Below are 13,893 nucleotides of genomic sequence, written 5' to 3'. Positions count from 1 at the left end.
CTTATTTGCAATATAAAAACGCAATTTGTTTTAATTTATGTTTTTAAATACTTGCCGGGTTGTTCCTGGGCTCTGCCAGGCATCTGTCATCGGGGCCGGCTGGGAGGGAGCAGCCCTGGGCTTCTCCATGGTGGGTGCTGGCCCCCCAGGGAGGGGGGACACCGGGTGCTCTGGGTGGTTTGTGGGTGCAGACCCTTGGGTGCACCCACCTCTGGGCTGTGGCGTGGTTGGGCTCTGCCCCAGCAGCCTGGGAAAGGGGGGTTTCAGTTCTTCCAGTCCCCAGGAACCTGTGCTGGGGCCCCCCACCCTGCCACGTCCCCTTGCTGTACCCCCCTTGCCCCAGGGAAGCTGCCTGGCAGGGCTGCCCCCGGGGGGGGGACTCATGGGGGGGTTCATGTGAGTCCCATGGCACACTGTGGCACAGACCTCCCCCCGACCTGGGGCTGCCACGGAAGTGAGTTCTTGCAGAAAAACATCCATGAGGAAGGAAGGGATGGTGGGGCGGGGGTGGGAGCTGCCGTGCCCGCATCCCACCCGTCAGAGATGAACCCAGCTCTTTTCCTGGACCATCACCCACCCGAAGTGCAAATCTGCCTCTGCGCGGCTCAGCGTGGTACGTCTGTATAGACATACATGTGCACACACATGGCAGTGTGTGCATCCCCGTGGAGCAGCGTCAGACAAAGCCACGGCCCCCGGCTGCTGCCAGGCCTGACCTCCCTTGGGGGGGGACTTTGCATTTTCATAAACCAGCACGGGATCCCCAGCCAGCCCTAAGCCACCTTTTCTAATTACAGTAATTGCGGCTCCGGCAGCCCTCTGGGGCTTTTTATTCTCTGGGGCTCCCAATCCAGGCGCGAGGAATCTGGGCCATTGGGCAGGACCGGGAAAAGCTCTGAGCCCTGGGGCTTCCTGGCAGCTCCTGCGGTGGGGACGCTGCTGCTGTCTCCGTTCCTTCTCGTGCCAACGGGACCATGGGAGCCTTGCTTTGCCCTTTGCCGGTCCCCAGGAGCCAGCGGAGCTGCAATGCCCCACGCCGTGGGGCTGGGGGCTCCCCCATGCAGTCCCGCTGTCCCCATCGTGGTTGGCATTGCCTGGTGCCAGTGGCTGGCCGTGCTCTCCAGGGGTGCAGGGGGGGGTTTGGTGCTTTCCAGGGAGTTTTGCACTTGCTCTCGGCAGGTTTGCGGTGGGGAAACGACCCCAGTGTTGCTGGGGAGGGTCCGGCTGTGGCCAGGACGTGGACAGAGGGCTGGGCAGAGGCTCCGGGTCATACTGGAGGCAGGATCTGGCCCTGGGCTGTCGGTAACGGCCAAGCAGCTGAAGGCACCCGAGGAGCTGGGGAGAACCCTGGTCCCTGGGGATGGGCACGGACAAGCCCTGAAAACCCTGGAGCAGGAGAAGGAGATGGTGCTGGGCAGGAGCTGCTGCTCCGGGGGCTGCTGGCGGGGATAAATGAATAAAATAACCCCCAGGAGGAGGCAGCAGCAAGCACGTGGCCGCTGCTGCAATATCAGGTGGTTATTGTGAGCAATAAATATATTTGCTGGCTCGCGGGGAGCCCTTTGGGCGGGCAGTAATTGCCCTTCGCAGCAGCTCCCACCGGCGGCTGCGGGGCTCCCCTCTCCCCATGCTACAGACGGCTCTGCCTTCCTTCATTTTGGTCCTTATTTGTCTAATTAGTTCATCCTTTTCACAGCCTGTCCCCTTTCCCGTTTCCTGAACAGCGGCGCGTTGAGCCCCTGTGGATTTTGGGGGTGCCCTTGTCCCCCCCCGCCCCGACAAGGTGCATGAGGGAGCGATGGGGGCTGAGCCTGGCACCGTGGTGGGGGATCAGGGCTCCCCAGCATCCAGCTTGGGGTGCAGCCCCAGTGCCAGCCTGGGTGTCCCATTCATGTCCCCCCAGTGCCGTGCACGGTGCAGATGGCACCGGTCTGGAGAGCGCGGCTGTCCCATGGATCTGCAAGGGGACGCTGGCAGCCAGGCACTGGGCCACTACAGGCACCCACCAGCGGGATGGGCTATTTTTGGGGGAGATGCATGTGCCAACGGTGTTCCCAGGGTGGGGACAGGATGGAGACCACCCGGCAGGGGCAGGGGCTGCCGGGCAGGGTTTGTCCCGGGAAGGGGCAGCTGCCCATCCCTGCCCGCGGTGCCGTGGTGAGCGGTGGCCACGGCACAGCGTGGGGCCGCGCGCGCCGCGTGTGTTCGGTAGCAGGAGCTGATGGGTTGCAGGCGAGTGAGCGGACGCAGGTGGTTTAGATCGCAGTGGGGCTGGGGACACGGCGATCGGAAACACATTGTCCCAGCAGCACCAGCCGGCACGTGGCGGGGAGCCGGGCAGTGCCCGAGCTGTCCCCAGCCTGTCCCGGTGACACATGCCACGTGCTCCACTCGTGCCGGTGACCCCATGTGGGTGCCACAACCACACCGTGACCCCAAGACAGTGCTCACTCACCCGTGCTGGTGACAGGGTGGGGGGCCGCAGCGGTGGCAGAGTGGGGGCTGCTCCCCCAGCATCCCTGTCCCACGGCGTGGGGGCTCGCGGCCGGCCAGCTCTCGGCACTTGCCGGGCTCCTGGCTGATGGTGGCCACTTGGCACACGGGACCACCTGAGCCCGTTTTTCTGGCAGTGCTGAGTTAGGGGCCGTGTAGCACTAATTGGATAAACATGATTTCCCCGCTAACTGGCTGCAGATGTCTCCTCGGCGCAGGAGCAAGGTGCTTTCCCTTCCCTTCCCTTTTCCCTTCCCTTCCCTTCCCTTCCCTTTTCCCTTCCCTTCCCTTCCCTGGGACCGGTGGCAGCTGTGCCCTCCCAGGTGGGTGCTCAGGCACCCATGGGTGGGAGATGCTCAGTCCCAGCCCCACACCAGCACCCCCAGCCCATGGCAACAGGCGGGTTCCAGAGCAGGGACTCTGGATCAGGGAGGGGAGCCATAGGATGAGGGGGAACGGTTTCAAGCTGAAAGAGGAAAGATTTAGATGAGATCTCAGGAAGAAATTCTTTGCTGTGAGGGTGGTGAGCCCCTGGCCCAGGGTGCCCAGAGAAGCTGTGGCTGCCCCATCCCTGGAGGGGTTCAAGGCCAGGTTGGACGGGGCTTGGAGCAACCTGGGCTGGTGGGAGGTGTCCCTGCCCAGGGCACTGGATGATCTTCAAGGTCCCTTCCAACCCAAACCATTCCATGATTCTGTGATCCCATCCCCTGGTACCACATCCCATCCCCAGGTGCTGTTGGCCACAACAGGGGCTCCCCCAGACCAAGGAGGTGACAGCCCCACGGGGACCCCCTGTCCCCCCCTGGGGACATGCAGGAGGCAGAGAAAGGCAGGCGGTGCTGCAGCCGCGGCCCCTGCGCCGGGGGCACCTGGAGGCAATTAGCCAGGCGCGTTCACCTTCCTGCAAACCTTTGTGCAGCGGATTCCTGCGGTTTGCCGGCGCGATCCCTGCAAATTATACGAGCGCCGCGCCGTTCATTCCCGCGGCAGCGTGTGCCGCCCCGACCTGCCGCCGTCCACAGCCCCCCCGCGGCCTCCCTTTTATTTTCTTTCCTTTTTTTTTGTTGGCCTTCTCCTGCCCAGGGGATGGAGAGCGAGGGGGTGGGCAGGGCTGGGGGGGAGATGCCTGCGGTAGGTGGGCAGGGACCCCTGGGTGCCGGGTGAGTGGTCACCATGGCCCGATGGAGATTGGCCTCCGTGGCACATAGCCGCGACGGGGGCAGCACCCACCGTTGGGTATCGGCACACGGTGAGACCCCCAGGAGAGGAACTTCGGGGTGCCCAGACACCCCCACCCCCCGCCCCAAAAGCAGGGCACTGCGGGGACCACACCGGCCAGGATGGGGACCAGACCTGCTGCATGTGTTGCATGTGCACAGCTGGATGCACCCCCAGATGCGCACCCGGGTGGGGGCACCCTGGGCGATGGGATGCCCTCGGGGGGCCAAATCGCCCAGGGTGCCCCGACCTGGGTGCCATGCATTCGTGTGCATGTATTCGTGTGCATGGCTGCATGTATGCGCATGTGTGTAGGTGCATACATGTGCATGTACGTGCACGTCTTGCACGTGTGCGCGTGTCTGCATGCAGGTGCATGCCTTTACGTGCACACCTGAGCATGCACCTGCATGCATGGGCATTGTGCATGCCCGTGTGCATTTCTGCACGTGTGTGCACGCCTGTGTGTCCCCGCCTCTCGGGGTTGTCCCCAATCTGGGTGACACCCCGGTTCCTCTCCCTCCCAGGAGCAGCGGGCACGGTCCTCCAAGGCGGCAGGAGCAGCGCCCGCTCGGCGCCGCTCTGCCCCGCGCCTCTCACTGCTCCACCCCCTGACTTCCCGGAAGCGCCAGCGGAGCAGCGGAACCCGGAAGTGCCGCTGTGGCCGGTGCCGGCGGCGCGTCGGGGCCGGTCCAGCCATGGCGGCTACGGGCGGCTGAGGAATCCACCGGGAAAGGGGGGCACGGGAGGCGGCGAGCAGGACCCCGCACGGCGGGGACAACCCCGCTGCGGGCCATGGCGGCGGCGGCAGCGGCGGGCTCTAACTGGGGCCTGATCATGAACGTGGTGAACAGTATCGTGGGGGTGAGCGTGCTCACCGTCCCCTTCTGCTTCAGACAGGTGAGCGCTTCGCCGCCTCCGGTACCGGTGGGGGGTCCGGCGGCGGGAGGGGGTCCCGGGACGGCGGGCCCGGTGGCTTGCTCCGTCCCCCCCGCCCCCTGGGCTGCATCCCCAGCAGCGTGGGCAGCAGGGCGAGGGGGGGATTCTGCCCCTCTGCTCCTCTCTGGGGAGACCCCCCTGCAGTGCTGCCTCCAGCTCTGGGGCACCAACAGCAGAAGGACACGGAGCTGTTGGAGTGGGGCCAGAGGAGGCCCCGGAGATGCTGGGAGGGCTGGAGCCCCTCTGCTGTGAGGACAGGCTGAGAGAGCTGGGGGGGTTCAGCCTGGAGAAGAGAAGGCTCCGGGGAGACCTTCCAGCCCCTTCCAGTCCTGAAAGGGGCTCCAGGAAAGCTGGGGAGGGACTCTGGATCAGGGAGGGGAGTGACAGGACAAGGGGTAATGGCTTCAAACTAGAGGAGGGGAGATTTAGATGAGATCTCAGGAAAAAAATTTTCACTATGGGGGTGCTGAGCCCCTGGCCCAGGTTGCCCAGAGAAGCTGTGTATTCCCCATCCCTGGAGGTGTTCACGGCCAGGTTGGATGGGGCTTGGAGCAACCTGGTCCGGTGGGAGGTGTCCCTGCCCAGGGCAGGGGGGTTGGAACTAGATGATCTTTAAGGTCCCTTCCAACCCAAACCATTCTGTGATTCTACCAGTTGTGCCTATTTAAAGTCACCTGCTTAAAAAGCATCCAGTGCTTAAACACTGCAAATGCATGAACCAGCAAGGCAGGACAGCGCTGGTAGTGAGCTTGTAATTAGTTTGCCCTGTCAGATAGTTCTTATTAAATAAATTTACAACAGAGTTTGCACCTCAGGGTTTGGAGCAGTCTCCTTTGCTCTGTGTGAACATGCTGAGAGCTGCGGGGAGCATTGGGGGATGAACAAGGGGAGCCGTGGAATTTCTGCTCCAGAAACGGCTCCCAGTTCACTCTTTGGCACTTAAATTGGTGCAACTGGAAGCTGTGGGAAACAGGTGGCTGCTCCACGTTGTCCTTGGGCTGTGGAGGGAGTAAAATTGAGCTCATGCATCATGTTTCTCCCAGCTGCTCTGAAGTTGAGGGAGCTCCCTTAACAGGCAAAGTGTGTCTGGGAATATGCGAGGGAGCCTGCAGGTGATAAGGGTCGGCAGTAAGACTCTGCCGAATGACTGACTTTCCACCTTGTGCTTGTCTCTGCCCTCCTTTTCTCCCCTTTCAGTGCGGCATTGTCTTGGGAGCTCTGCTGCTGATTTTCTGTTCTTGGATGACTCATCAATCCTGCATGTTCCTGGTGAAATCAGCCAATCTCAGCAAGCGCAGGACCTACCCTGGCCTCGGTGAGAATTTTCAGCTCAAGGGCTTAGTTGGCTTTTTTTTTTAACTGCGGTTTTACTTTGACCTCTTAATTTACAACCTTCATACTGATATTGTTGGAATAGCAAATGGTTTCTTGATGTAGTTTTCAATTGGTGTTGTTTTCCTTTGTCAGTCTCTCCCCCCTGCCCCACGTCCCCAGGGGAACGCGAGGGTTTAATTCTGCTCAGTGAAGTTAATAGGCGCAGAATTGTTTTGACTCTGCAGGGCAGGGGAGGAGACGCAGCGCTGACTGATCAAAACCCAAGTTTTCGGGAGCTGGCGTAGCGGGTGTCTGGTGTAAATTATTGGTCTCGGCATGAAAGCCGCGAGCTTCCCCACCCAGTGTGCTGCCGAGGACATCGGGTTCTGCCAGCGGAGAGCCTGGCATGGAGCTCGGGCTGCCGGGATCTGAGCTGTGTGCGCGTTTATGGCAGAGCAGAGAGGAAACAGCGCGCAAGGTTCCAAGCGGCCAAGAAAATAAAAACATCTGCAAGATTCATGTGTGGGTTTTTGGCAGAGCCTGCCAACCTTCTTCCTCGGAGCTCATTGCCTCTGCGCTGGCGCCAGGGTTGGCCTCTGCTTGTGACCTCTCTGCTGATTCTGACTGACTTGGGGGGCAGGAGGAGGTGGTTGGGTTCCAGTCCTCTCTGTTGGCATGTGAAATGACATGAAAAGTCTTCTTTTATGCCATTTGCCTTATTTCTGTGGGGCAGGAGAGAGTTGGCTGGCGTTGCCCTTGGTAAAAGAGCTAAAGAAACGCACGGCTCGCTCGTTGACCGTGTTGTTGATAAGATGAGTTTCCTCCACCCTCAGAGTGCCCAAGGTGCTGCTACCGGGTTGCACGTCTTGGCTTTTGCCGAGTTATATCTGCTAGAAATGGAAAAGATCGAGAAGTTCTGTGGTCTCGGAGGTTGTGCCTGTGATGCTGGAGGGAAGGGGGAGCCCCCAGGTAGCATCCGAGTTGTCCCCGCCGCCCCCAGCCCAGCTGCCTGGGCTGTGTCTCCCTGCCCCCACACAACACGTCTTTGTGTGCTGCTTCCCCCAAGTACAGAGAGTCCCCTCCACCTTGGAGCGTCTCCCGGGAAGAAGGGATCCTCCACACTCTCTGAAGCCAAGGGGCTTGAATACAGAGAGGGCCAGTAATGCTTCTAAACTTCCTGGCACGCAAATGCTGGCGCTGAAAGAAATGCCTCTGCCCTGGGAGAGGTGCCACCGGGAGGGACAGCCCTGAGAGGAAAGGCAGCGCTCCTATAATGCATCCTAATGCATCAAGGTTGAGCAGCTCCACACAGACAGCCTTTGTCACCGTGGGCTTGTGCCCTGGTACATCTGCGAGAGCTCCTGGCAGCCCTTGCAGCTGATTCTGTGGGAGGCTTTGGCAGTGCTGAAAGATGTAAGAAAGTTTTGCAAATTAACTTCAGTCAGCCAGTCCCTTCCGGAGGAACACTGGGAGCAATCGTTACAGCTGCAAAAGAGCCAGGGTTGTAACGGGCTGATATCTAGCCCAGACGTCTTCGCTTGGCAGCGCTCTACGCCTGAAGGGGTTGGGTATTAAAAATATTTTGCTCTTCACAGCTGTTCTCCTGCACTGTGTGGAAGGGAAGAGCCTTAGGCAGATGTGTGGACAAGAAGGGAAGTGGGATGCAGTTCCCAGATAGGATTTAACCAGGAGATGAGTTAATGCCTCTCCTTACGGCAGCTGAAAGCGGCCTGGGTCTTTGCAGGCTACCTGTGCTGGGTACCAACCCTGTCAGCAGCTCGCCGCACTCCCGGCCGGCAGCTCGGCTCCGCTCCCTGCAGAGGACAGTGCTGAAACACCGGTTGCCCCTTCTAGTAACCACACTTGGTTTAAAAGGGTTTCTCTAATTACTGAGCGGACTCAGCTCTGCCCAGCTTGTTAGGCATCTAGAGATCCCATTCCGAAGGTGCTTGACTGTACAATTTATTTTACAGTCATCATCTCCTTCTTCCTTGAGAAGATAAAGGATCCAATTTTCCCAGTGTCCCCAGATGGGGACATCTGGCATAACGTTTGAAGGCTTGTTCTCATTAGACCATCACATCAGAACAGCCAAGGAGACTGATTGTTTCTCAGCATCTCCGGCCTGGGCTCTCGCCTGTAGCTGTTATCGGGAGGCGCCTACCTTTCCATGGGACGCGAAATAGGAGCTCTCGGGAGCAGGGCAGCAGCAGTTCTCCCGGAGGCTGGCTCCTTAATGACCCGCTCTCCAGGAGGGACGTTCCCCTCTCCTGGCCCTTGGTCTGTGTGACTGAACCCCCCAAGGGCTGTTGCCTTTCCCCCTTGCCGTCGCAGCTCCCAAATGAGTGCGAGCTGGAGACCAAGGCGGTGCGGTGGCTGTTCGCGCTCAGGCAGCGCGCCTGGTGGCGGCTGTCCCACCCCATCTGTCACCGAGCCACCGGCTATTTTCGGTGCGACCCCACAGAACAGCTCCGGTTTATTTTTCTGCTGTGGGTCTCCTGCCATGCTTTTTTTCTCATTCTGCGGGAGAACATCTTGTTTCCTTAATTTTGAGCTCAAGCAGAGTCCAAAGAAATCAGAGTTTGTAAGTTAATATTTAAAATAGCAGAAGATGCTTCCAGAAGCGAATAAAGTTTGTTTTCTGGCGGTCTCCAGGAATGTGTGCTGTACCTTGAGAGAAGACAAAGGGGAGTCCAGGGTGGTGGTTTTCATGTTGGACTGACAGTTAAAGACTGGCAGAATTGGGCAATGTGGTCTGTGTTTGGAACTGGAGGTCTCAATTCCCATTCTACCCAGTAAGATCTAAAAATACAAGCGGAGTTTAAGTTTTCTGTTTAAGAAAACACACAATGATTTAAAGACTACTGATCATTTTCTGCTACAAGCTACAACCCAAGCATGGGAGGGGAAAAAAAAAGTCTCTTGGCAGCAGCCCTTTGGTGTGGGTTGTGAGTTCTGGGTATTCTGGGTATGGGATTGAACGTTCTGGGCACCATCTCAGATCTCCCATCCAGCAACGTTCAGTTATAGTGGGAAGATAAAAATAAAAATGAGAGTTTGACTGAAATTTTGCACTGCAGTGACTTTGCCACACAGCATCTTATACATGCATATTTTCTCTTCCGCGCTGACTTTCTTTTAATGGTTGCCATGTGTGACTGCTACTTCATGCTCCTTTTTTTTCTAAATAGGGGGGGGGGGGAAAAAAAAGAACCTGCTTTCTATCTTTCCCTCATCTTTGTTCGTGTCTTATGTGGTTTTCAGTTTGCAGAGGACATGTCTGAAAAAGAAAGTGGGAGGGTGAGCAAGGGAAACAGCCCCAAAACACAACAGTGGTGGGTTCCTGCTGCACTGCCCTTTGTCACTCTTATTGTTTAATTTCGACCTGATGCGTCTGCCACGTTCTGGACCTTTCTTTGACTAACTCCAGCTTTTTTTTTTTTTTTCCTCTTACGCCAGCATTTCACGCCTATGGAAAAGCAGGAAAAATGTTGGTGGAAACAAGGTAATCTGCTGCTTATTTAAATCTTGACTAGTTTGGTTTTCTTTAATGAAATATACTGCTCTGTAGCTTCTTGTGGCCTTGCTGCACTCTTGTTCTTACCCTCCTGCCTCTTCTGGTCCCAGAAGTCTTCCTTGCCACCTAGAATTTGAAGAAGAGCCTAAGTGAGATGCCCTAAGCACAGCTCGCAGGTGTCGCCTTCAGCATGTCCCTCCCGTTCCCGAGTGCAGACAGGAGCGCTTTCCAGGCAGCGGGAGCACAGAAGTCGGGGAATGAACTCATCTCCCGCTCTGCTGCCTGTGCTATGAAATCACGGGCATGTCGCTCGTGGCCCTTTTCCAGGGGTGAAATCCCTGCCAAGATTGCCGTGAGTTAGAGGGAGGGAGAGCCTTCAGTACCTCGGATCCACCCTTTAGCTGCTCTGGTCCTGCCCGCTCCTCGCGGCGGGCGCTGCTTTCCTCTGCTGGGTGTTAGAAGATGTCTCCGTTTCAAGACAGCCCCCTGTTCCTCAGATGAACCCCCATGCCCAGGGAAGGTCCCTCGCAGGTTTCATTCAGCAGTGGCGGTGGGCGATGGGGCATCGTTGCAGCACGGCTTTTTCCAGCAGAGATTCTTTGGTGGAGGCGGCTTGAGCCCAGGCCAGTCAGCGGGGCTGGCTCCTTCCCTCTTCCCAGCTGCAAACTGCTGCAGAACACTAAAAATACACGGAGTATTTCTCAGATGTTACTTGTCCATGCAAGCCACAGGGATGTTATATAATTGGGCCTGGGAGGGAAAGTGGTCCGTGCAATCGCGAATGGGAGGAGAAGCAGTTCATAGGACAATCTTTTCGTTAAAGTGTGGTCCGTTTTTGCGAAAAGAAGTTTGAGAGCCCATTTGGTATCGAGACTTTCATGGTAGGCCTCTGCTGTGGGGCGTGGGGCTGAGAGAACCTCTTGCTGATTCTTTTGAACGTTTTTTTCCAAGAAATAAAGGAGTTCTTGCCACCTCCAGGGTCTGTTTTTTTCTGTGGCTCCAAACAGCAGTTAAATCCATGCACGGCTTGTTACCAGAACGGCCTCTCTAGCCAAGATGTCAGGTGTGGTTGCGAGGTGGATGGAGGTTCTCTGGTTTTTATTTTACTGGGATTGAATGCAGAATTGGTGGCCTGGCCTTCACAAGCCGGAGGATAAAAGCGTGGTCCTCCCCTCTAGCACCGGTAGTGATGCACAGCTCATACGGCAGTGGGAGCGAGCTCCCAGCTCGCTGTATCCCTCTGGACAGAAAACCTGCTTTATTACTGGTTGCCAAACGTGTTTTCCAGTGTGGGCTCCGCGAAATCTGGGGCTCGTCTCCACCTTGAAAGGCCAGAAAGTTGTGTTAGAGGGTGGGTGTGCGCTGAAGCAAGGCACGCCGAGGCTGCTCCACTTCGGAACATGAGCCAGGGGCTGCACAAGATTTTAAGTCCGTTTAAATGTACCCTTTTAGCTGTTTCTGTTTAACTCTTCTGGATATTCCTTGGCAAACGGGGGGAGCAGTAGGACCCCAAGCAATCTTCAGCTGTCGTGGTTGTGCGCAGGGTGTAGCCCTTGAGACCTTGTCAGTGCTCAGCCGTTGTCTTAATCCTTCCCCAGCGGCTGCAGTGTATGTAGGATGTTGTTTGCTCCCAGCGTATGAACTGTAGAGATGTTCTCACTCCTCCCGTGTTATCAGTGGGGGGTCCTGGCAGTCCCAGGCAGTGTCCCCAGGTGTCTCTGAGGTGGCCTTAGCATGAATAAGGCCACCTCCTCTTGCGAGGGCTGTGCAGAGTACAAATCCGCTGGGAATGTGGCTGCCGACACACACCTGCCCCGGTGCAGGAGCTGTGCCAGGGCTCCTGCTCCGGCCGCCTGACCTGTGTGTATTTTCTTGTTTTTGCAGCATGATCGGGCTGATGCTGGGAACTTGCATTGCTTTCTATGTTGTCATTGGTGATTTGGGGTCCAACTTCTTTGCCCGGCTGCTTGGATTTCAGGTAAATAAATCCTCGCTGGATCATGTCCACAATGCGGACAGTGGTCCCAGTTCTTCTCGCATCGAGCCGTGTGTGCCTTAGACGCAGCAACAGGCGTCCTGCCCCACGAGGCGTTGTGGGGTCACCTCATGGTGAGCTTTAATGGCACGCCTTGCGCGCAGAGCATTTAGCTCTATGGAGTCCTGGCAGCCCAGACATATGGTGAACAATCAGATGTGTAAAACCTCCAATAAGGCACTTCAACAAAGGAATTCTTTTCAACTTGGCCTCTCTTAATTCTGGAGCAGATTCCTGGAGGAGATGATGGTTCCTGTCTTAATTCCTGCCCCTAACGAGTAGTGACAGACAGTTCCTCTGTCCGAGCTCTCACCCCTTTGCAGCCCTCTAGTTCAAGAGGGATTTTTGTCCTCTTTTGGTGGCCAAATTTCCTCTGCGCCTGCCTGCTCTTTTAATTCAGAAGGAGATGCGTGATGAGCCCAGCGTTGGCTCGAGGCGCGTGGTGGCCAGGGGTGCTCCTCGTGGGCAGGAGGCTCTTGCTGCTCTTCCTGGAGAGCCGTGAGCCGGGGTGCGAGCGGCAGCGCTTGGGGACGGCGCGAGGACTGCGCGGGGAAGCTAAATAGGCACGTGGAAGGATTTTTGGCGGGGCTGTTATCTGCTCTGCCTGATGCTGCTAAGCTCCGATTAAGGGACTGTGAAGTTAAAAAGATGCGTTGTGGCTGCAGCCAAATTAGGTATTAAATATTTCCAAGCATTTCAGAGCGTTCTGCTATAATAAATACCAATGTGAGGTTTTGATTAATTTTCTGGATCAGAATTTTCCAGACTTCAAGCTCTTGTTTCCCAAGTAAGTTTAGTTTTCATTTAATTGCATGAAAATACTTAAATAACTTGTGCTGGAGTAGCATTTAAACACAGCCCCCCCCCCCCAAATACTTCCACGTCAGGATGGACCTGTCACGCACTGTGTAGAGCAACAGTGGCACCCAGTGACTGTATAAGCTAATCACAGACCTAGCCAAAGAAACGGCAAGCTTTCAGCAGCAAATCTTTAAATACCTACAGAAGCAGAATTTCCCATTTGAAATCCATCCTGGCTTTGCATTGTTTTTCACTCTGGGAAAAATTAACGGCCTTGGGGAGTTACTTTGGTAATTTGGTGGGATGTTTTGAGTATCCTCCGTGCTCCAGTTCTTTATGCAGGTCCCTTTTCCAGGTGTCAGGCAGTTTCCGGATAGTCCTGCTCTTTGCCGTCTCCCTGTGCATTGTACTTCCACTGAGCCTCCAGCGGAACATGATGGCCTCCATACAGTCGTTCAGCGCCATGGCTCTGATCTTTTACACCGTGTTCATGTTCGTGGTGAGTATTGATGCTGGGAATGCTCTTTTCCTATTGTTTTAACACAGATGTTCCCGCTGGGACAGCCTGCAGGTGCAGGCCTCAAGTTTAAAATGTCCTTCCTGATAATTAGTACTGCTGGTGCTGGGCATAACGAGCGATCCGGGTGCCCGGGCTCTCGAGCTGGTGGAGGTGGGGAGGTTCAAACTGTAGAAACTGGCCAGTGGGTCTGTAAGCTATTACAGATGCTAGGGACTGCGGTGGCACAAATAATAACAAACCACACATCGAGTTGTGGTTTATTCTGCTTGTTGGTGTCTTATAATTTAGGGCTCTGAACTTTAAATCAAAGGCTGGAAGATGTGGGGAAGAGTGCCTGGAAGCAGGAGGACTTTGATCGTGCGTTAGTGTTTTGCCTTGAAAACCTCAATGCTTCTAATCTGTAGGGGGAAGGCAGCTCTGGTGAAGAACTCCAGCATGTACTTTGCATGCTTTTTCGCAGCCGATGGTTAATGTCTTTCAGGCTGCAAGTAGTTTTATTTGTTAGACACCAGCACTTCTATTTTTGAGCATCGTAAAGTCTTAAGTCTGGTACATGGCGTATGCTTGTTCTTAGATATTTCTAGAAAAGTTTTTCTTTGCTGAAGTGAGTGGATGCTTGACCATTTAGGTTAAGCTGAGAGTTACCTGTTTGCTTTCACCAAGCCCCGTTGCAGAGCATCATTTACTGAGAGGTGGAGACTTCCACTTGCTTTTGAATGACTTCAAGTTTCACCTCATGGATGCTCGTGTGGTTTGCTTGTGGAGCCCCAGCCCTGTCTCTCCCGAATTTCAGGACTGGAAGGGCTGAAACAAAAGGAAGAAAAGGGAGGTGTGGAAATTCTTTCCACTTAACTTTTTTTAGTAGGTTGTGCTGGGTCACGCTTCTGAGCTCGCCTCTGTAAGGAGGCTGGAGGCTGTAAATGAGTGTTTTATAAAACTGCCGTGTTGCAGGAGCTGTGCCTTTAAGAAAACCACAACATTTCATGAGAGTTGGCTGCACTAAAACATAATCTCAGGGGATTAGAAAACCCCCATTCAGGCGATATTATAAACAGG

General features: G+C 55.8%; 1 protein-coding gene across 2 annotated transcripts in view; it reads left to right on the top strand.

Annotated features, from left to right (window-relative positions):
- Positions 1–4,338: 4,338 nt before the first annotated feature.
- Positions 4,339–13,893, top strand: part of SLC38A10 (solute carrier family 38 member 10) — a 38,092-nt gene continuing 28,537 nt past the window's right edge. Inside the window, exons 1-5 of one of the 2 annotated variants that reach the window (XM_074607534.1) lie at positions 4,339–4,611; positions 5,848–5,965; positions 9,424–9,469; positions 11,366–11,459; positions 12,673–12,816. In XM_074607534.1, coding sequence (XP_074463635.1) covers positions 4,507–4,611; positions 5,848–5,965; positions 9,424–9,469; positions 11,366–11,459; positions 12,673–12,816 — 507 coding nt within the window. In that variant the 5' untranslated portion in view covers positions 4,339–4,506. The remainder of the gene's footprint in view (positions 4,612–5,847; positions 5,966–9,423; positions 9,470–11,365; positions 11,460–12,672; positions 12,817–13,893) is intronic. The other variant, XM_074607535.1, reaches the window with a different exon arrangement.

The sequence above is a fragment of the Larus michahellis genome, chromosome 14 (assembly GCF_964199755.1).
Source record: "Larus michahellis chromosome 14, bLarMic1.1, whole genome shotgun sequence".
NCBI lineage: Eukaryota > Metazoa > Chordata > Aves > Charadriiformes > Laridae > Larus > Larus michahellis.
Note: the sequence above shows the minus strand (reverse complement) of the source record. Positions and strands in the feature narration are given on the sequence as shown.